Here is a 21,411-nt window from a genome sequence, read left to right as displayed (position 1 = left end):
CTTAATAAACAGCTTTGAAGAATTTGTGACCAACTTTGTTTAATTCGGAACATCATCATCATGAGTCAAACTCACTCTTGGATCTACAAAATATTTAACAAAAACAAACATCACTGAATCATAAGGTATTTGCTCCAACTCTTAGTCCAGAAACACATGAGTGAACTAGATCAGCTGCTCCTCCAGTTCAGCTGTGGATTTATATCATTATTTATATTTGTAAAGTGGATATGCAGTTTTTCAGTACTAATATAAGCATTTTATATCATTGCTTTATTGACAGATGTTTGGTGTTCAAGGTCAGGCATCAGTTTGAAAAAAACAAACAAACACACTGAGTTGAACTTGAACTTCCTACTGACAAAAACTAAAATTGGTGCAAAAATAACCAGAAACATATAAGAAGCATCCTGGAGGTGCTGCAGACAAGATAGGACCAATAACATGTCAACAGGAAATCCTTTTTACTAATTTGTTTATTTCTTTTTAGATTTTTACTCTCCATTTTAAGCCATGATGTTTGCTGATACTGTGTTCCTACTGTTTGTTCTCATTAATAGTTCTGTTTTTAACATTCTGTGCTGAAGCTGGAGGAAATGTTTCTACAGTGTCAGATGATACAGCTCCAAACTAAATAAGTGACTAACTAACGATGCTTTAATACACTTTACTATAAATTATGATATAGTGCACTTTCTTAAAATTTCTTATTGCTCTGTAATTAATTGTTTTCTTTATAAATGTACAAATGAGAATAAAATCTGTGTGATAAAGGAAGGTCTGTAGACTTCTCTGTTAAGATCAGTGAAGAGAAACAACAACATACAAATACCTAAGAAAAATATTCAGTAAACATTTAGAAGATAGAGAAGTTTATGTTGTCATGTGGAGAAATTTTTCAAATAAAAATATCCATAAGCATTGATAGTCTCCATGGCTGAACAGACACAGGAAAGAGCTCCACCTATAAAACGTAAAAACATCAAGACAACATGTTGAAGATGTCGAGGTACTGCCCATAATGTTTGACTGACATCTGATTTATGTGCAGCACATAAATACCACAATAATGATGGAGAGAAACTAAAAGGGAACTAAAATACAGATTTAAACTTACAACAATATGAAAGACTTCAGTCTATTTCACTTTAATCAACTCAGCAGTGGTTCCATAATCATAGTAAACCAACAGTCCAGCATAGAGCGGCTGAGTGAATGTGGTCTGGACTCTGTGGAGGAGAGTCATGGTTTCAGAGACGCTGTAGAAGGACAAAATACCTGCTCTGTGATCCAGGTACACTCCTACTCTGGAGAAACGAGGAGCTGAGACAGGAGTTTCAATGTTGTTGTACCAAAATATATATCTGTTGTTGTAACAATCTAATGACCAAGATTTGTCATTACGTCCAAATAAACATTCATAACCCCCTCCTTCTCTGCTGATATTCTTGTATGCGACTGCTACCTCAACTCCTCTCCCTCTCCACTCCACCTCCCAGTAACAACGTTCAGTCAGACTCTCTCTACTCAGGACCTGAAGACACCAAGTGAATCTGTCTGGATGATCAGAATAAGACCGTTGTTGTTTCATTAATGTTGCTTTTCTGTTCCCCTCTGATAATAACAGCTCTTTGTTTGCTGTGTTTGGATCCAGTGTGATTTCACATGAATATTTTAAGAATCCAGCTCTGGTCTTTGGCTCTGGTGGATCTGACAGTGAAACATCCACTTCAGTGACTGTCAGTGAGATGTTTGTCCATTGCTCTCTCAGAATGTCCTGTAGTTTATCTCTGACCTCTGACACAGCTGCTGTCACATCCTCAAAGTAGCTCAGAGGACGGATATTGATGCTGGATGAGTCTGTAGACTCACTGAGTGCTGACAGTGAGGGGTAGTTGTGTAGAAACTGGATGTGATCCTCTGTGTGTGAGAGCTGCTTCAGCTCAGCATCTTTCCTCTTCAGCTCAGTGATCTCCTGCTCCAGCTTCTCCTGAAGCTCTTTGACTCGACTCACTTCAGTTTCCTGCTGGGATCTGATCTGCTGCTTCACATCAGAGCTTCTTTTCTGGATGAGATGGATCAGCTCAGTGAAGATCTTCTCACTGTGCTCCACTGTTTGATCAGCAGACTGATTGATGGCCTCCACCTCCTGTTGAAGCAGCTTCACATCTTTCTCTCTGTCCTGGATTCTCTGCTGGATGTTTTGTCGACTCACCTCCAGCTCTCTCTGCCTCTCAGTCCTTTCTGCTGCAGCTGAGACTGTGTCGTGGCCTTTATGTTCATCCACAGAGCAGAGATAACAGATACTCTGCTGATCAGTACGGCAGAACATCTTCATCACCTCATCATGACGAGAGCAGATCTTCTCCTGGAGCTTCTTGGAGGGCTCCACCAGCTTGTGTTTGTCAAATGCAGGACATTCATAATGAAGCTTAACATGTTTCTCACAGTAAGAGACCAAACACACCAGACAGGACTTGAAGGCTTTCATTTTTCTTCCAGTGCAGACATCACAGGCCACATCTTCAGGTCCAGCATAGCAGTGATCAGCAGGAGCAGCTTGGAGTCCAGTCTTCTTCAGCTGCTCCACTAAAACTGCTAACATGGTGTTTTTCACCAGGACAGGCCTCGCTGTGAAAGTCTGTCTGCACTGAGGGCAGCTGTAGATTTTCTTCTTTTCCTCTTCATCCCAGAAGCTTTTAATACACTTCATGCAGTAGCTGTGTCCACAGGGAAGAGCCACTGGATCCTTCAGTAGATCCAAACAGACTGAACAAGAGAAGGTTTCTCGGTCTAGCTGAACTCCTTTCTGCGCCATTTCTCCTCTCAGTGTCAGTGACTGTGTAAGTTTCACTTCCTTATTATAGAAACTGGTCTGACCTGAACAACAAGTGTTGCTGCTGTGAATGGGGCCTGCCAGCTCTAACACACGTTGGTTACACCCATCTTCATAATGTAGATCTAAAGGGGAGGGAACACAGAACGATATGGACAGACAGGAGGTGCTGAGCTAGAGAGCAGGAAGAAGAGGAAGGGTTTTCATGCTGTGATTCATTCCAGAAAGCAGGAAGAGGCTCTGTGTTTAATTGTTTTTCTGTTCAAACCTTTAACTAAATAATATAAATGTCAATAACTGGATGCCTCTCTATTCTTTTTGTTAATCTGCTAAATGAATAGTTTGTTTCTTTTAACAATTCAAATAGCAGAAATGAACAGCTGACAGCTTGTCAGACTCAGACTGTAAACCATAGAGACAGTTTATATATACATTTAGTCAGGGCAGTGCAGAGATGTTTAAAGGGGCGGGTGCTCACAGTTAAAAAGGGCACATAGAAGCAGGCTGAAGAACAACAACCCACATTCATCAAGAATCTAATATGGAATCACATCACACTACATCACTGTCATCAGGTGGGCACAATGCAAAGCAAACGTAGCCCATTTTTTACCTGATGGGGTACAATGTTGCTGTTTGGGGGGTTGCTTCTGCTCTTGCTGCTGATAGTGCTGGAGGGCAGGGCTGTGTTGATCTGAGACTGTAGAGATTAAACAGTCCACAGGAGAGAGGGTAGCTGATTAAACAAGTGTTATGAGATAATAATAAAACGCAAAGATTGGTCACCGCGCTTGGAACCATAAGGCAACAAAACTGGGAAATAAACTAAGCTCTGCCTGTGAATCACTCTTTGCCTCTCTTCTTCCTTCCATCTCCTCATCTCATCTATCACATTCCACTTGCTGTCCATCTGAGAACGAGGCACAGTTTGCTATTGAATTCATCTATTATTTAATTATACATTTTAACAACTCTTGCACCTAATCCCCTTAGGCAGAGCAATGAAATGCACAGCTTTGGAGAACCGATCGATGATGGTCAGAATAACTGTTACCTGAGGATGGTGGGAGACCAGTGATGAAGTCCAGTGCGATATGAGACCAGGGGCATCTAGGAACGGGCAACGGAGGCCAGCAGGAGGTGAAACCTAAACTGGAAAAAACTAACACAACACAGAACTGAAACCTAAAATGGAGATGCAGGGAGACGACACAGAATGATGCAGGAAAAAACACAGATGAACCGGCGAGGAGCACACGAGGACACATAGTATAAATACACACAGGGGGAGACATGGAATGGCAAAGACACAGCTGATCCTAATTGACTACACGAGACAGGGGAAATGTGAACGGAACACACTAACATAAGACATGGACCTTCACAATAAAACAGGAAATGCACAGAGACACGGTACAGACACTAAATAGAGGGGAACACAGAAACCAAACTCTAAGAACTAACTAAGGCTACATTCACACTGCAGGCGAAAGCGCATTAAATCCGATTTTTTTGACCCTATGCGACCCTATATCCGATCATGCTATGACAGTGTGAACGGCACAAATCCAATATTTTCAAATCTGATCTGGGTCACTTTCACATGTGGTACTGAATACTGAATCTGAATATGCAAATTAGGGGAAATTTACATCAAATTAAATGAGTAATGGCTGATTTGATGACCAAAATCAATGATGGTACTTAGAAACACATGACATTACACATTACATTTTCATGCAGTTAGAAGTTTGAACCTGCAGCTTTATTAAATGAACACCTGGTATCCAACAAGAGTTTAGTTTAAACTTTAGGAACAAAAAAGTAAGAATCAACAGAATTAAACAAAGAACCAACAGCACAGGAAAGTTTAATCTTCATGAAAAACACATGCAGTGACTTCAACGTCCACAATAACACAATGTGTTTGGGCTTATGTGTGTCAGTTTCCAGCTTTAATCTTATGTAACAAGACCTCTTTATAGGTCAATAGAGGAATGAAGTCATTGTTGAACTACAGCTTGTGTGTGTGTCACCTCCACAACCTACAACAATAAAATATGATCTTTGAGTAGTGATATGGGAGTAAAATATACCATACTGATGTGAATAGGAGGTCATCTTTTCCCTCGGCTGTTAGGGTACCTGGGCCGTTGACCCAGTGTTTTGTGTTTATGGTTTTTTTGAGTCTTGTTTAATCATTATTCTGTTCTCTGTGTATCTTATGTTTCCTAGTTATCAGAATCAGAATACTTTATTAATCCTTCAGGATTAATAAAGTATTCTGATTTACTTTATTAAATCTTTAATTTATTCAGTATTTGTTGTTTAGGTTGTCTTGGTTAGTATTTGGTCCCGTTCATGTCTTTGTCTCGTGTCTTCTCTCGTCCCTTGCTCTCTGTCCTTTTTGCTCTGCTGCAAACAGAAGCAGAGAAAACTGGAGCTTCTGGTCTTGGCCAGATCTCTTTTGAAAAAGACATTTTAAAGTCAATGAGACTTTTTACCAGATAAATAAATAAAGAATATAAAAGTCTTCTACTTTATGATGGAAATGTTCTTCCTGGCTCAAAATGACATCATTTATCTGAATCTGTAGAAGAAGAAACAATCTCGGAAAGTCACTTTACTCTGTGTCTCACTGGATGTTCAAAGTTTTTAACAAAAGAGAAAACGGAACGGTTCGCAGCCGAGTGTGAAGCAGCGGGAATGAGGATCAGCACCTCCAAATCTGAGGCCATGGTTCTCAGCCGGAAAAGGGTGGAGTGCCCTCTCCGGGTCGGGGATGAGTTCCTGCCCCAAGTGGAGGAGTTCAAGTATCTCGGGGTCTTGTTCGCGAGTGATGGGAGAAGGGAGCCGGAGATCGACAGACGGATTGGGGCTGCAGCTGCTGTAATGCGGACGCTGCACCGGTCCGTCGTGGTGAAGAGGGAGCTGAGTGTAAAAGCAAAGCTCTCAATTTACCGGTCGATCTACGTCCCTAACCTCACCTATGGCCACGAGCTGTGGGTAGTGACCGAAAGAACGAGATCGCGGATACAAGCGGCGGAAATGAGCTTCCTCCGAAGGGTGGCTGGCCTCTCCCTTAGAGATAGGGTGAGAAGTTCGGCCATCCGGGAGGGGCTCAGAGTAGAGCAGCTGCTGCTCCACATCGAAAGGAGCCAGCTGAGGTGGTTCGGGCATCTGACAAGGATGCCCCCTGGGTGAGGTGTTCCAGGCATGTCCCACCGGGAGGAGGCCCCGGGGCAGACCCAGGACACACTGGAGAGATTATATCTCTCGGCTGGCCTGGGAACGCCTTGGTATTCCCCCGGATAAGCTGGAGGAGGTGGCTGGGGAGAGGGAGGTCTGGGCCTCTTTGCTTAGGCTGCTGCCCCCGCGACCCGGCCTCGGATAAGCGGTTGAAGATGGATGGATGGATGGATGGATGGATGGATGGATGGATGGATGGATGGATGGATGGAGAAAAAGAGAAGCATTCTTTGATTTTAGTCTGTTAGCCCACAAGCTGAGTTTTTATCAGAGTCCTGCATGAGTCAGTGTTATTTCACTGACACCATCACAGTTTTACACACCTGTTCTGTATGACTTTGTCTCAGGTTTGCGGTGATATCCAGCACTCTGAGCTGATGGCAGATCTGGTCAGTCCACAGTAGCTTCAACCACTAAATTATCTCTAACACATCACCAAACCAAAGTCTTCCTGCTAAGAGTACATCAAAGGTGAAAAGCGAGCCTAGAATGTCATCATTTCTGCTCTCCTCTTTCTTCTTCTTCTACTTCTGGACCGCACACATCTGTCGCTGCCCTACTCAGGTCGATCTAATGAAAATCAGCCAGAAATAATAATCAGAAATCCAAATGTAGAATTTATAGTTCCCCATTGATGCAATTTGGTTATTAAATTTAAGAAGCAGTCTGTAATGCTCACCCCAGCATAGTTGAAGCAGATCATCAAAGCATGCTGAACACTTTCTACCATTCCACATGTGCATTTTCTATCCAGGTACTCAACAGCACCAAACCATAATTGTGAATCCATGGCTTTGATCTGGTGAAAATCACCCTACCCCTACTGTTCATCTTTACACACAACAGATGGTGTTTCTGTATCTTAATATATGACTGAATGAAAAGTAATGACAACCGTTATTTTCAATCTTCCATTGCTTCTACCTGTTGTTTCTCTGTATTATTGTCGGATCTTTACCTTCGAATAAAGTGCCTTCAATATAAACTGCCTCGAGGTAACTTGTTGTAATTTGGTGTTTTATTAAGAAAATTGAACTATTGTGGCAGAAAAGTTGGATGCAAACCAAGACTAAAAGTCCTCAGGCAGGAGTCATAGCTGGGCTTTAGCATCTGGGTCACCCACTTTACCCAGGGAGCTAAACCAGCATCTCCAACAGGTGATTTGTTTGTCTGGCAGTTTCAGGCTGGGAAAGCTTGTTAAACTTTAACAAAACATTATTTGGCACCAACGTGAATGATTTGGGTCATGTTTATCACGTCTGAGTCAGGGAGCAAAGGTCACCTCCTTTATGCAGGATTTCACCTTATGCCAACAGGGGAAAAAAATCACGAGTTCTTAAACAAGCTGTAGGTCATGTTACTACACACATTTCAATATGTAAGCATTTCATCATGTTTTAGAGTCTCAGAGTTATTTCAGCCTCATCTTCACATATTTTCACAAATATTCACATTATCTCCGAGATCCAGTTGTGAAATTTTTTCCCTCAGTGTAACCGATTGCAACACAACAAATGACTGACCAGTGATTAGTGTTTTACAGTGATTACGACAGACAGCCTGTTTCTGCCACTGCTGCCAAGCATTTGCTCTTTTCAGCTTGTTCAATTGTGGAGGTTTTTACATTCTTTACCTTACAATATAAAGCACCTTGAGGCAACTGTTGTTTTTTGGCACTATATAAATATAAATGAATTGAACTGGTAGCAACTTTATGAATGAGAAAATGAAAACAAGTGTCAGTCAGCTGGTTCATGTCCAGCAGGTGGGGAGGAATCAGTGAGTCTGTTACTCCAGTTACTTACTCAGAGGTAAAGTTAAAGAAAACGAGTTTCCTTCATCGCACTAAACCTGCCCACTAAACATGACCCTGAATGAACCCATATGTAAAGGACTGTAGGTTTTAAGCAGGCTCAGGTAATGGCAACACAATAGATGAGGAAAGTGGGGGAACTCTGACGACATCTAGTGGACATCTTGAAGATGACGGGTCTGAACAGAGAGCAATGCAGGTCTGTGGAGAAGATTGCAGCACACTGTGAAATATGAACTATGAATAATATCTACATCTGTAATGATGTAATCAAAATAGGCTCCATGTAGTTCAAGTTCTGTTACTGTACTTATGAAGCAAACTGCACACACAGAGTTGGCAAACATTGAGTTTACTTGCATTTAGGCAAAATGATATAAACACTTATCATGAGCCAATATAGCACATTTAACTGCTTTTATTTAGCAGGGATTACACAATACACAAAATTAGTCACAAAAAATTTAATCAAATCTTGCAACATGTTGCTAAGAAGAACCAGGACAACCAGGTCAAAGCCATACTGAAGTATAACCTTCATTAACATAAATCACAAAGAAAACATATTTAAATAAAAATTGTATACTTGTCTTGAACTTTTTTAAATCTTTAGTCCTGTGTATCAAAACTTATTTATTGGCTGATAAAAAGGAATCACATCATGGTTGTTACAAGGAACAAGTGATGAAAAACTCATTTTCATGTTTGTTTTCTTCTATACTGAAGAAGAAATACAAGTTTCTGTGGTAAATATTAAAAGAGCATCCATGTTCAATAAATATTTGTGTCACCTTTAAAGACCAATAAAAAAAATATCAAACTTAGAGAAACATAAAGTCAGGGCTGGAACAAACAACATAGAGTGCCCTTCACTGCTGTGGACAGGAAATGTACCGTGACTTGGAGCATGAGGTCATTTTCTACCTCGGGTGCTGCAGTGATTTGGTTTGTCACTCAGGTGGATCCTTAGATGAAAATTCAGTCCTGATTTCCAACTGAATCTTTCCCCACAGGAGCTACAAATATATGGTTTCTCACCTGTGTGGATCCTTCTGTGACTTTTCATAGTCGACAAGTCTCTAAACTCTTTCCTACAGACGTTGCAAGAATACGCTTTCTCACCGGTGTGGATTCTCAAATGAGTTTCTAGTCCTGATTTCTTACCAAATCTTTTCCCACATGTGCTACAGAAATACGGCTTCTCGCCTGTGTGGATTCTCACGTGACTTTCAAATCCGGATTTCCAAATAAATCTTTTCCCACAGGTGATGCAAAAATATGGCTTCTCGCCTGTGTGGATCCTTACGTGAGTTTCCAATCCTGATTTCCAAATGAATCTTTTCCCACAGGTGCTACAAGAATGTGGCTTCTCACTTGTGTGAACTCTCATGTGTCTCGTCAGGTTGGATTTACACTGAAAAGTTTTTCCACAAGTGTCACAGCTTACAGATTTTTTACTTGTATCAGTTTCACTCCGAGACTTATCTGTTCGGTTTTTGTGACGTCTCCTTTTCTTCAGCTCCGCATTTCTAGTTGATCCCGAGTCCACATGCTGGTTTTCTTCCTGTTCCTCAAGCTCTGGTTCAGGAAAGTTAAGAGCAAGGAGCTGGTCATCGTTTGGTTCTGATTCACTGAGGTCACTTTCCTCAAAACTAGAAGTCACCATAAAACTATTGATCTCCTGCTTCAGTACAATCTCCTCCAGCTCCTGACTGGTGCAGAGTTCCTCCTGTTCCTCTTTAATCTGTGGAGGATCTGGGTCCTCCTGGTCCAGACTTGAGTTCCTCTCCTGCTGATTGGCGACAAACTCCTCCTCCTTACAGGCAGTTTGCTGGTGGAGGTCTAAACGAACAATAAAAAAAATGTAATTATAGAAAAACACTTCTGAGAAGATAAAGTTTTAGTTAAAGTCTGTAATGAGGGCATGTTGCTCACATTTGCAGGTGAAATTAAAAGTGTGTAAAAATGAAGTTATTTGTGCACTCTGATGCAAATGAGAACTTGAGTTGGCGCCCGGTGGCGCCAGTGTCCGGCAGCCTCGCCTCTGTCAGTGCGCCCCAGGGCAGCTGTGGCTACAATGTAGCTTGCCATTGCCAGTGTGTGAATGTGTGTGTGAATGGGTGAATGACTGAATGTAGTGTAAAGCGCTATACAAATGCAGGCCATTTACCATTTTGACCCCACGGGATGAGATCTTGCGTGGAGCCCCAGATCGAGGGAGATTATCAGTGGTCTTGTATGTCTTCCATTTTCTGATGATTGCTCCCACAGTTGATTTTTTCACACCAAGCTGCTTGCCTATTGTAGATTCACTCTTCCCAGTCTGGTGCAGGTCTACAATACTTTTCCTGGTGTCCTTTGAGAGCTCTTTGGTCTTGGCCATGGCGGCGTTTGGAGTCTGACTGTTTGAGGCTGTGGACAGGTGTCTTTTATACAGATGATGAGTTCAAACAGGTGCCATTCATACAGGTAACGAGTGGGGGACAGAAAAGCTTCTTACAGAAGACGTTACAGGTCTGTGAGAGCCAGAGATTTTCCTTGTTTGAGGTGACCAAATACTTATTTTCCACCCTAATTTACGAATAAATTCTTTACAAATCCTACCATGTGGATTCATGGATTTTTTTTCACATTCTGTCTCTCACAGTTGAAGTGTACCTCTGGTGCAAATTACTGACCTCTGTCATCATTTTAAGTGGGGGAACTTGCACAATCGGTGGCTGACTAAATACTTTTTTGCCCCACTGTATAAATGCTGCTGCCTGCCGAGCTGATAAAATGTACATTATTTTTTTTAAATGTAAGTTTCTTGAAATATTATTTTGAGGCTATATCTCCCACCCCTACATACAATAAACAATACAGAGTTTTTTAAGGAAGGAGGTCATCTGATCTGCTCTGATCTGGCTTCTCAGTGGACTGCTTCATCTGACAGTTCTCCCACTTTTAACTAGTGTGAATCCTCATGTGTCTTTGTAACTGTATCCTCTGAATGAAGCTTTTCACCTGTGTGGATTCTCATGTGAGTTTTCAAGTTTATCATCAGGCTGAATCTTTTTCCGCAGGTGCTGCAAGAATGTGGCTTCTCACCTGTGTGAACCCTCATATGTCTCGTTAGTTTGGATCTGTACTCAAAGGTTTTTCCACAAATCTCACATTTCACAAACTTTTTACTTGTGTCAGTTTTACGCTGACTCTCTGACACAGGAAAGTTGTCTTGCTGATCTCTGCTCTCTGGTTCAGGAGAGCTGGAAGAAAGGAGATGTTCACTGTCCAGCTCTGGCTCACTTTCCTCATAAGTAGGAGCCACCATGAAGATAATAATGCCTTCAGTCTCCTGCTTCACTACAAGCTGATCTACGTCCTGACTGGTGCAAGGTTCCTCCTCTTCCTCTTTTATCTGTGGAAGCTCCGGATCCTCCTGGTCGAGGCTGAAGTTTCTCTCCTGGTCCCCAAAAACCAGTTCCTCCTCACATTCATGCTGTTGTGGGAAAGCTGAGGTGACAAATGGACAAAATTACTTGTCTTAGATAAATATAGAAGTATAACAAGAATGACTACTCGGCAGTGGTGTCTACAGCTGTCCATTTCCAACTCTACAACAGAGTTTAATCAAAATATCATCCGAAATATCATCATATCATTTACCCAGACCTGGAAACTGTTAAAATAAGATTTCATGCACTCACTTCTAACACGTTAGTAAATTTCTATGCACCAATCACAGTTTGTCCACCAATTACTGTTGGAAAGATGTTTATGTAAATGATAAGACAAACATCAGACAGAAGGGGAAATTTAAAAGTAGGATTAAAATATGGGGATAAAAAGCAGCGAAGCTCTCAGAAAACCTCGACTAACAATCAGCTGAGTTTATTTAAACACTGGCCTTGAAGAACTCTGATGTGTTTCCAAAATATCTTTATTGAATGAATTAAAGTCATATTAATTTTTAGGTAAGACCATTACGGTTTTACATACCCCTGCTGTGTAAGTTCATTTCAGGTTTCCAGATGTTATCCAGCTGTCTGAGCTGCTCTTCTTCAGTCCAGATGAGGCCTTCATCCTCCTGTTTGAGTACAATCTTTTCTACGTCATCGCTGATGCAGAGTTCCTCCTCTTCCTCTTTGATCTGTGGAGGATCTGGGCCCTCCTGGTCCAGACTGGAGTTCCTCTCCTGGTTGGAGACCTGCTGGTCATACAGGCCCTCCTCTTCCTCACACTTCATGTTAGGGGGAGATCTTGAGGAACAAAGGGTCACTGAGGAAAAAGGTTAATAATGTGATGACAGGAAAACACATCTGAGCAAATATAGTCCACTCTGAGCATGTCCTCATATGGGAGTGAAATTTAAACTGTACAAATGTGAAAAATGAAAGTGTAAGTTACTCTCGAACTCTGATACTCTTATTAGGAAAGTTCAGAGTACAAATCATTCAGGTAGCTGCTGCCAGCTTCACGCTGCAAGTAAATGTTTGTCATTGTTGTAGATTAAACTGAAAATCTCACAGTGCCATAGCAGATAAGTACCAGTCAGGTTTCACAGCCAGTCATTGCACAGAATCAACCCAACTAAAGTCATCAGTGATCTGAAGATTATTAGGGACTCAGAGTTTCAGTCTTAGTTCTATTTGATCTCATTGCTGCCTTTGATACTGTTGATCATGACATTTTAAATCAAAGGTTTCATCATTTAGTTGGTTTAACTGGACAGTTCTCAATTGGCTCTCGACCTTTGACCCAGTTAAACCTCTCAGGTCATCAGGTTCAGATCTGTTAACTGTTCCCAAAATCAGATGTAAGTGTGCTAAGAGTGTGTTCAGTTACTGTGCTCCTGTTCTTTGGAGCATGCAGCCATAGTTTGCCTGCTGTGGCTGCATTCAAAACTAACAACTATGTTTCCATGCTTTGTGAATAACACTGACATCTGTGAGATTTGAGCTGATTTAGTTCGAGTTAAGACTGTTTATTAGAACATTACAAAGTTCTTTTAAAAACTTCATCATTTTCTTGAACCCAAATATAATTCAGTTGAAAAATATACATTTTAAAATGAGGTGAGGATGGTGGGGGAGGCACGATGGTCTTGTAGGGTTAGACCCTGATTAAGGGGTATTTTTGAAAGTAAAGCCCATCTCTCAAAGTCCCTGCCGGCCTGCCTCCACCTCGGGAAGTCTGTGGGTGCAGACGGAGGTGAGGAGCACCACAGGCGGCAGAGGACTGTCTGTAGCCCCGGAGTGAGGGTCAGAGAGCCGAAGCAGACAGCGAACTGTGGCACAGTGCAGAAAACAGAAGCTTTCCCTCCCTGCCTCCTTTATCTTAATCTTCTAAATAAATCTTCTATAAAGGCACTTTCTCTCGGTCTCAAGGTTTGTTTAATGCTAAAAGTTTACCGTAAAAAAGAGACGCACTTGTGTGATTAGCCGCTCCCTGATTTCAGTATGTTAGCCTACAAGCTGAGCTCTGATCAGGTCCTACATGAGTTGTATTCTTGTGTTAGTCCACTGAGACCATCGCAGTTTTACCTGTTATGCGTAACTTTATCTCGGGTTTCCGGCTGATATCCAGCAGTCTCTGCTGAAGGTTGATCTCATACTGGACGATCAGACGTTCTGTTAACCTCAGAGCAGATTTCTTCTGCAGCAGTCAGCCGGTCTCTCCACTATTGCTTCTAAACGAACAATAAAAAAAATGTAATTATAGAAAAACACTTCTGAGAAGATAAAGTTTTAGTTAAAGTCTGTAATGAGGGCATGTTGCTCACATTTGCAGGTGAAATTAAAAGTGTGTAAAAATGAAGTTATTTGTGCACTCTGATGCAAATGAGAACTTGAGTTCTGACATTTTTCAGCAACATTAAGAGTAAAAAAAACCTTTCAAACAAAAAAGAACTCACTTATTACTGACTGACTGATGATCTATTTTGGAGTTGATCTCGAAACTGATCTACATCTTGATATTTTTCAAAATAATCTTCACTATTGGGGGTGGCTGTAGCTCAGGCGGTAGAGCAGATCATCTACTGATCGGTTCGATTCCCGGCTTCACCTAGTCTGCATTTCAAATATCCTTGGGCAAGATACTAACTCCAAGTTGCCTCAAGTTGCTCTTTGATCTGTGGAATGTGTGTCTGAATGTTGGTAGAAAGCACTAAGAAAAATGTGCTTGTGCGAATGGGAGTGAGTGGGTGAATGCACAAGTTTTGTAAAGCGCTTTGAGTGCTCAAGATTGAGTAGAAAAGCGCTATATAAGAACCAGTCCATTTAAAACTCCCTGTCATGTTTTCACGAATACACATTAAATAGATCTGACTGATACAAACTGTAGGTTTAATATTAATGTTAACACTTCAGAAAAGCCATTACAGTTTTACCGCTGGTCTGTAAATCTTTCTCAGGTTTCCAGATGTTATGCAGCTGTCTGAGCCGCTCTTCCCCGCTCCAGACGACGATGCCTTCATCCTCGTGTTTCACTACAAGCTGTTCTCCCTCTTGACTGATGCAGAGTTCCTCCTGTTCCTCTTTGATCTGTGGGGGATCTGTGTCCTCCTGGTCCAGATTGAAGTTCCTCTCCTGCTTCCAGACCTGCTGGCCAGCCAGATCTTCCTCCTCCTTACACTTCATGTTGATGTGGGACTTGAGGAACAAAGTAAAAAGAAAAAGATTAGACAGGTAAAGGTGCAGCCTCAGTCAGCAGGGCTGTACACTGTGAGCATGTTGCTCACATATGTGAGAGAGGTTTGTACAAATGTTTCAGAAGCACCATGTGACTCCCTCTCTTTGTTGGAAAGTCTTATTAATTCACTTTATAACTATTACTTTGAAGATAAATTTCTACCATCACAAAAATATTATGACCTCTTTAAAAACAAACAACGGCAACTACATGACTTAAATTCCATGTTTAGATGAAGGTAATGGTCAATGCCTTTTGACAGGGGAAAAACCTCCACACAGAAGAATCTTACTTGGCTGAATCATAAATTATTCACCATGATTAAAACTGCAGATGAGCAATAATCTGCATTTTATTTTAGCCAAAGAGGAATGTTTCTGTTTGTCTGTGATCTGACTTTTTCTGCTGGCTCCAAATTTCATTTTATCCTGTGTAAGTTTGTTTCTCTTCCTGTTAACTAGCAAAGTCAAAATCACCTTGATTCATTTAACTTTAATTCAATTATAAATGTAATCATTTTATTGAACAATTAATTTCATTTCAATGAAAAACAATTACTTAAAAGAAAGAGATTAAGTTGGAGAGAGACATGTGGCCATCTTTTAGTGAGTTAGACCCTGATTAAGGGGTATTTTTAAAAGTAAAGCCCATCTCTCAAAGTCCCTGCCGGCCTGCCTCCACCTCGGGAAGTCTGTGGGTGCAGACGGAGGTGAGGAGCACCACAGGCGGCAGAGAACTGTCTGTAGCCCCGGAGTGAGGCGTCGTGAACCGAAGCAGACAGCGAACTGTGGCACAGTGCAGAAAACCGAAGCTTTCCCTCCCTGTTTGGTTTTGATGTGTCTCATGAAAGTCTATTGTTAAAAGTTGACCTTTAAAAAAAACGGACGCACTTGTTTGATTAGCTGCTCTCTGATTTTAGCCTGTTAGCTTACAGACTGAGCTCAGATCGTTCCTGTGTTAGTTCATTGAGAACATCACAGTTTTACATACCTGCTGCGTGACTTCATCTCGGGTCTCCGGCTGATATACAGCAGTCTGAGCCAGTGGCGGATCTCATCATCCTGGACGACTGTTTTTAATGTTTTTAACCACGGAGATTTCTTCTGCATCATCAGTCTCTCATTGTTAAACTCTCCCAGAAACTGAAGACAGTTGTGCCATTTCCGCGCTTCTTCTTCTTCTATTGAGTAGACGGCAGACTACACATGTCCAAGGGTAATACTGTCCTCCTCAGGCCATTGGCATCAAGTCAAAGCCTTAAAGTCTGGTACTTTGCGCATGGTCATTTTTTACGAACAGCAGAATCACAAGACAAAGCGTGCCAATGTTTATACTTTTCACTGTGACTGCCAAATAGATGAAAAAGTAGATGTTAAAAAACAACTTATAGTTTTGTCATTGGGCTGGTAGAAAGCTATGAGTTTCTGTCCCTTTGTCTGACCTTAGAGACTTATTTTAAAAGGAAACATTACAATCCTTTAAAGCAAGTATTTTCACCTCTGTTCCCCCCTCTGTACTTAGCTTTTTTGTTGTCATGTCAGTAATTGTCCAGTTGATGGCTCCCTTGGATCACAAGCCTGTCTCATGAGTCCAAGTGAATATATTCTTAATAAACAGCTTTGAAGAATTTGTGACCAACTTTGTTTAATTCGGAACATCATCATCATGAGTCAAACTCACTCTTGGATCTACAAAATATTTAACAAAAACAAACATCACTGAATCATAAGGTATTTGCTCCAACTCTTAGTCCAGAAACACATGAGTGAACTAGATCAGCTGCTCCTCCAGTTCAGCTGTGGATTTATATCATTATTTATATTTGTAAAGTGGATATGCAGTTTTTCAGTACTAATATAAGCATTTTATATCATTGCTTTATTGACAGATGTTTGGTGTTCAAGGTCAGGCATCAGTTTGAAAAAAAAACAAACAAACACACTGAGTTGAACTTGAACTTCCTACTGACAAAAACTAAAATTGGTGCAAAAATAACCAGAAACATATAAGAAGCATCCTGGAGGTGCTGCAGACAAGATAGGACCAATAACATGTCAACAGGAAATCCTTTTTACTAATTTGTTTATTTCTTTTTAGATTTTTACTCTCCATTTTAAGCCATGATGTTTGCTGATACTGTGTTCCTACTGTTTGTTCTCATTAATAGTTCTGTTTTTAACATTCTGTGCTGAAGCTGGAGGAAATGTTTCTACAGTGTCAGATGATACAGCTCCAAACTAAATAAGTGACTAACTAACGATGCTTTAATACACTTTACTATAAATTATGATATAGTGCACTTTCTTAAAATTTCTTATTGCTCTGTAATTAATTGTTTTCTTTATAAATGTACAAATGAGAATAAAATCTGTGTGATAAAGGAAGGTCTGTAGACTTCTCTGTTAAGATCAGTGAAGAGAAACAACAACATACAAATACCTAAGAAAAATATTCAGTAAACATTTAGAAGATAGAGAAGTTTATGTTGTCATGTGGAGAAATTTTTCAAATAAAAATATCCATAAGCATTGATAGTCTCCATGGCTGAACAGACACAGGAAAGAGCTCCACCTATAAAACGTAAAAACATCAAGACAACATGTTGAAGATGTCGAGGTACTGCCCATAATGTTTGACTGACATCTGATTTATGTGCAGCACATAAATACCACAATAATGATGGAGAGAAACTAAAAGGGAACTAAAATACAGATTTAAACTTACAACAATATGAAAGACTTCAGTCTATTTCACTTTAATCAACTCAGCAGTGTCTCCATAATCATAGTAAAACATCAGTCCAGCATAGAGCGGCTGAGTGAATGTGGTCTGGACTCTGTGGAGGAGAGTCATGGTTTCAGAGACGCTGTAGAAGGACAAAATACCTGCTCTGTGATCCAGGTACACTCCTACTCTGGAGGAACGAGGACCTGAGACAGGAGTTTCAATGTTGTTGTACGAAAATGTAAAACTGTTGTTGTAACAATATAATGACCAAGATTTGTCATTACATCCAAATCCACATTCATCTCCTTTTCTGCTGATATTCTTGTATGCGACTGCTACATAACCTCCTCCCCCTCTCCACTCCACCTCCCAGTAACAACGTCCAGTCAGACTCTCTCTACTCAGGACCTGAGACCATTCATTGAATCTGTCTGGATGATCAGAATAAGACTGTTGTTGTTCCATATATGTTGCTTTTCTGTTCCCCTCTGATAATAACAGCTCTTTGTTTGCTGTGTTTGGATCCAGTGTGATTTCACATGAATATTTTAAGAATCCAGCTCTGGTCTTTGGCTCTGGTTGTGACAGTAAAACATCCACTTCAGTGACTGTCAGTGAGATGTTTGTCCGTTCCTCTCTCAGAATGTCCTGTAGTTTATCTCTGACCTCTGACACAGCTGCTGTCACATCCTCAAAGTAGCTCAGAGGACGGATATTGATGCTGGATGAGTCTGTAGACTCACTGAGTGCTGACAGTGAGGGGTAGTTGTGTAGAAACTGGATGTGATCCTCTGTGTGTGAGAGCTGCTTCAGCTCAGCATCTTTCCTCTTCAGCTCAGTGATCTCCTGCTCCAGCTTCTCCTGAAGCTCTTTGACTCGACTCACTTCAGTTTCCTGCTGGGATCTGATCTGCTGCTTCACATCAGAGCTTCTTTTCTGGATGAGATGGATCAGCTCAGTGAAGATCTTCTCACTGTGCTCCACTGTTTGATCAGCAGACTGATTGATGGCCTCCACCTCCTGTTGAAGCAGCTTCACATCTTTCTCTCTGTCCTGGATTCTCTGCTGGATGTTTTGTCGACTCACCTCCAGCTCTCTCTGCCTCTCAGTCCTTTCTGCTGCAGCTGAGACTGTGTCGTGGCCTTTATGTTCATCCACAGAGCAGAGATAACAGATACTCTGCTGATCAGTACGGCAGAACATCTTCATCACCTCATCATGACGAGAGCAGATGTTCTCCTGGAGCTTCTTGGAGGGCTCCACCAGCTTGTGTTTCTTTAATGGAGCCACATCATAATGAGGCTGAAGGTGTTTCTCACAGTAAGATGCCAGACAGAATAAACAGGACTTGAAGGCTTTCATTTTTCTTCCAGTGCAGAAATCACAGGCCACATCTTCAGGTCCAGCATAGCAGTGATCAGCAGGAGCAGCTTGGAGTCCAGTCTTCTTCAGCTCCTCCACTAAAACTGCTAACATGGTGTTTTTCTCCAGGACAGGCCTCGCTGTGAAAGTCCTCCGGCACTGAGGGCAGCTGTAGATTTTCTTCTTTTCCTCTTCATCCCAGAAGCTTTCAATACACTTCATGCAGTAGCTGTGTCCACAGGGAAGAGCCACCGGATCCTTCAGTAGATCCAAACAGATCGAACAAGAGAAGGTTTCTCGGTCCAGCTGAACACTTTTCTGCGCCATTTCACCCAACAGTGTCAGTGACTGTGTGAGTTTCACTTCCTCAGAACTGAAACTGCTCTGATCTAAACAACATAGGTTTCTGTAGCGAATGGGATCTGTCAGCTCTTATACGTCACCACATGTTGGTTGCACCCATCTTCAAACTGCAGATCAGAAGGGGAGGGAACAAGGGAACATGTGGACAGAGAGGAGGTGCTGAGTTAGAGAGCAGGAAGAGGGAGGGTTATCAGACACTAATTCAATCCTGGAACATGTGAGCCTGTGAGTTTTTCATTTAAAAATAGCACTGCTCAGCCTTTAAAGTTGTTAAATAAACTTAACATTTAAAAGACAATCTTTTTATGTAAATTAGTTTAAATTATCATTTTAGTCATTACAGGATATCAAATACTGCAGCTGAACTAAGAAATTGTTGTAGAAAAAAGCAATAAAAGGTCGTTCCCCCTCTGTCCCCTCCTGGTCACCTGTGCCTCAATTTTATGAGATGAGATGGATCAGCTCAGTGAAGATCTTCTCACTGTGCTCACTGTTTTATCAGCAGACTGATTTTATTCCACAACCTAGACATCCACATTACTCACACTCTCATAACACATACATATAGGGCCTTGGGATCGGGCATGTTATACGGTGTCCAGAGGACAGTCTTTGTATTCAACCTCACCTCTGGCGCTGGTGCCTATGGAGCGCCAGGACTGCCATAATGAATTAATTAAATACACCATTAAATAATTTCATTTCATTTCATTTCATTTTTATTTATTTCACACTTGGTACTACAATCAAACAAAACAACCACATCTTCTGTCAACAAAACACAACAACCATGTGTGAAAAGGAGCAGGAAGAAGAAAATATTCTTATTAAACCCTGCCCCCTATCTACCATCGAACTTATATCACCGGTGGGCACCAAAAATCAGGAACAAACTAATATTGACATTTCTCTCCGGTCGAATCCCAAACCAACATCACATTCATTCGCATTCTTCATACTGAGTTATCGTTTTAAACATATAACACTTTTTAAAACATTGTAAATTTATACAATTCTTTAAATTATAATGAAGTGAATTCCACAGTCTTATACCCCTAACCGTTGTGCTCATTAATCTTTGTGTAGTCCTGGCTAACTGATGTTTAAAATAAAATTTCCTTCTATTCTCTTCTCCCCTTGAACACATCAAAAATACTCTTTGTAACTTAAAAGGCAAAATATTATTTTTAGCCTTAAACATAATTAATAATGTCCGTAATTTCACTAAATCTCCTAATTTTAATAATTTTGATTCTATAAATAATTTATTTGTATGTTCTCTATATTTAACATTATGAATTATTCGTATAACTTTCTTCTGTAATAGGTTTAAAGGTTTTATGGTATTCTCATATGTATTCCCCCAAACTTCAACACAATAGTTGATATATGAAAAAAACAAAGAAAAATATAAAATACGCATTGTTTTATAATTTAATAAATCTCTTATACTACCCAAAATATAAATACTTTTGACCATTTTCTTTCTAATATGTTCAATATGAGATTTCCATGTCAAATTCTCATCCACTATTACACCCAAAAAACGAAATTCAGTAACTCTTTCAATCAATTCTTCCTCTATAAACATAATGACTTTATCCTCCTTTACACGATTGCCAAATATCATATATTTCGTTTTTGTCAGATTCAAAGATAATTTATTTACATCAAACCATTTTTTTATTCTTAACATCTCAGAAGTCATAATTTCAACCAAGTCTTTCAAATTCTCTCCAGAGCAATAAAAATTTGTGTCATCTGCAAATAAAATCGAATTTAACCTTTTAGATACGTCACAAATATCATTAATATATAAATTAAAGAGTTTAGGTCCCAAAATAGAACCTTGAGGAACACCACATACAATCTTCAGTCTTTCAGAAGTATTGCCAAAATAATAAACATATTGCAACCTATTCTCTAAATAACTCATTAACCAATTCAATGCTACTCCTCTCACTCCATAGTTATACAATTTAGAAATCAACATAGAATGTTGTATCGTATCAAAAGCTTTTTTTAAATCAACAAATACTCCCACTGTGTATTTATTATTATGTGTTGCAGATGAAATATCTTCAATAAAAGTCAACAACGCTAATGCCGTTGACCTATTTTTACGAAATCCAAATTGGTTTTCATGTATTAGTTGATATTTTTCAATAAAACTATCAAGTCTTTGTGCAAAGAGTTTTTCTAGCAATTTTGAAAACTGTGATAAAAGAGACACTGGCCTATAATTGTTAAAACTATGCTTATCTCCTGATTTATATAATGGTATTACTTTTGCCACTTTCATTCTGTCAGGGAATACTCCTGACTGTAGCGAAAGATTAAAAATATAACAAAGAGGAGTACTTATACAATCTATTGTCTTTTTAAT

At 40.3% G+C, this 21,411-nt stretch overlaps 2 protein-coding genes across 2 annotated transcripts; both read right to left on the bottom strand.

Moving 5' to 3' along the window:
* Window positions 1–35: 35 nt before the first annotated feature.
* LOC309694721 (uncharacterized protein) lies at window positions 36–19,679 on the bottom strand. Its single transcript, XM_082514930.1, has 5 exons — window positions 17,322–19,679; window positions 14,264–14,533; window positions 3,891–4,155; window positions 3,450–3,536; window positions 36–2,961 (listed from the first exon to the last, which is right to left on the bottom strand). The coding sequence occupies exons 1-5, from the start codon at window positions 18,987–18,989 to the stop codon at window positions 1,139–1,141; spliced, it is 4,113 nt and encodes a 1,370-aa protein (XP_082371056.1). The 5' UTR covers window positions 18,990–19,679; the 3' UTR covers window positions 36–1,138.
* On the bottom strand, window positions 10,536–14,557 carry LOC309694575 (uncharacterized protein). The gene is made up of 4 exons (XM_082514767.1): window positions 14,272–14,557; window positions 13,424–13,569; window positions 11,880–12,158; window positions 10,536–11,393 (listed from the first exon to the last, which is right to left on the bottom strand). Exons 3-4 carry the CDS (start codon window positions 12,124–12,126, stop codon window positions 10,849–10,851), a joined length of 792 nt encoding a protein of 263 aa, XP_082370893.1. The 5' UTR covers window positions 12,127–12,158; window positions 13,424–13,569; window positions 14,272–14,557; the 3' UTR covers window positions 10,536–10,848.
* Window positions 19,680–21,411: the final 1,732 nt, after the last annotated feature.

This window comes from Aulonocara stuartgranti (genome assembly GCF_965226115.1).
Source record: "Aulonocara stuartgranti genome assembly, chromosome: 18".
NCBI lineage: Eukaryota > Metazoa > Chordata > Actinopteri > Cichliformes > Cichlidae > Aulonocara > Aulonocara stuartgranti.
Note: the sequence above shows the minus strand (reverse complement) of the source record. Positions and strands in the feature narration are given on the sequence as shown.

Bases quoted from the DNA above. Each gene is read 5' to 3' on its own strand.
- LOC309694575 (XM_082514767.1), bottom strand. From the start codon at position 12,126: ATGAAGTGTGAGGAAGAGGAGGGCCTGTATGACCAGCAGGTCTCCAAC. The intron at 11,394-11,879 runs GTATGTAAAACC...TTGTCACCTCAG, and splicing joins AATGAACTTACACAGCAGGG to CTTTCCCACAACAGCATGAA.
- LOC309694721 (XM_082514930.1), bottom strand. From the start codon at position 18,989: ATGGCGCAGAAAAGTGTTCAGCTGGACCGAGAAACCTTCTCTTGTTCG. The intron at 4,156-14,263 runs GTAATGGCTTTT...GTAGTCAATTAG, and splicing joins TACAGACCAGCGGTAAAACT to GATCAGCTGTGTCTTTGCCA. The intron at 3,537-3,890 runs GTAACAGTTATT...TAATCTCTACAG, and splicing joins TGGTCTCCCACCATCCTCAG to TCTCAGATCAACACAGCCCT.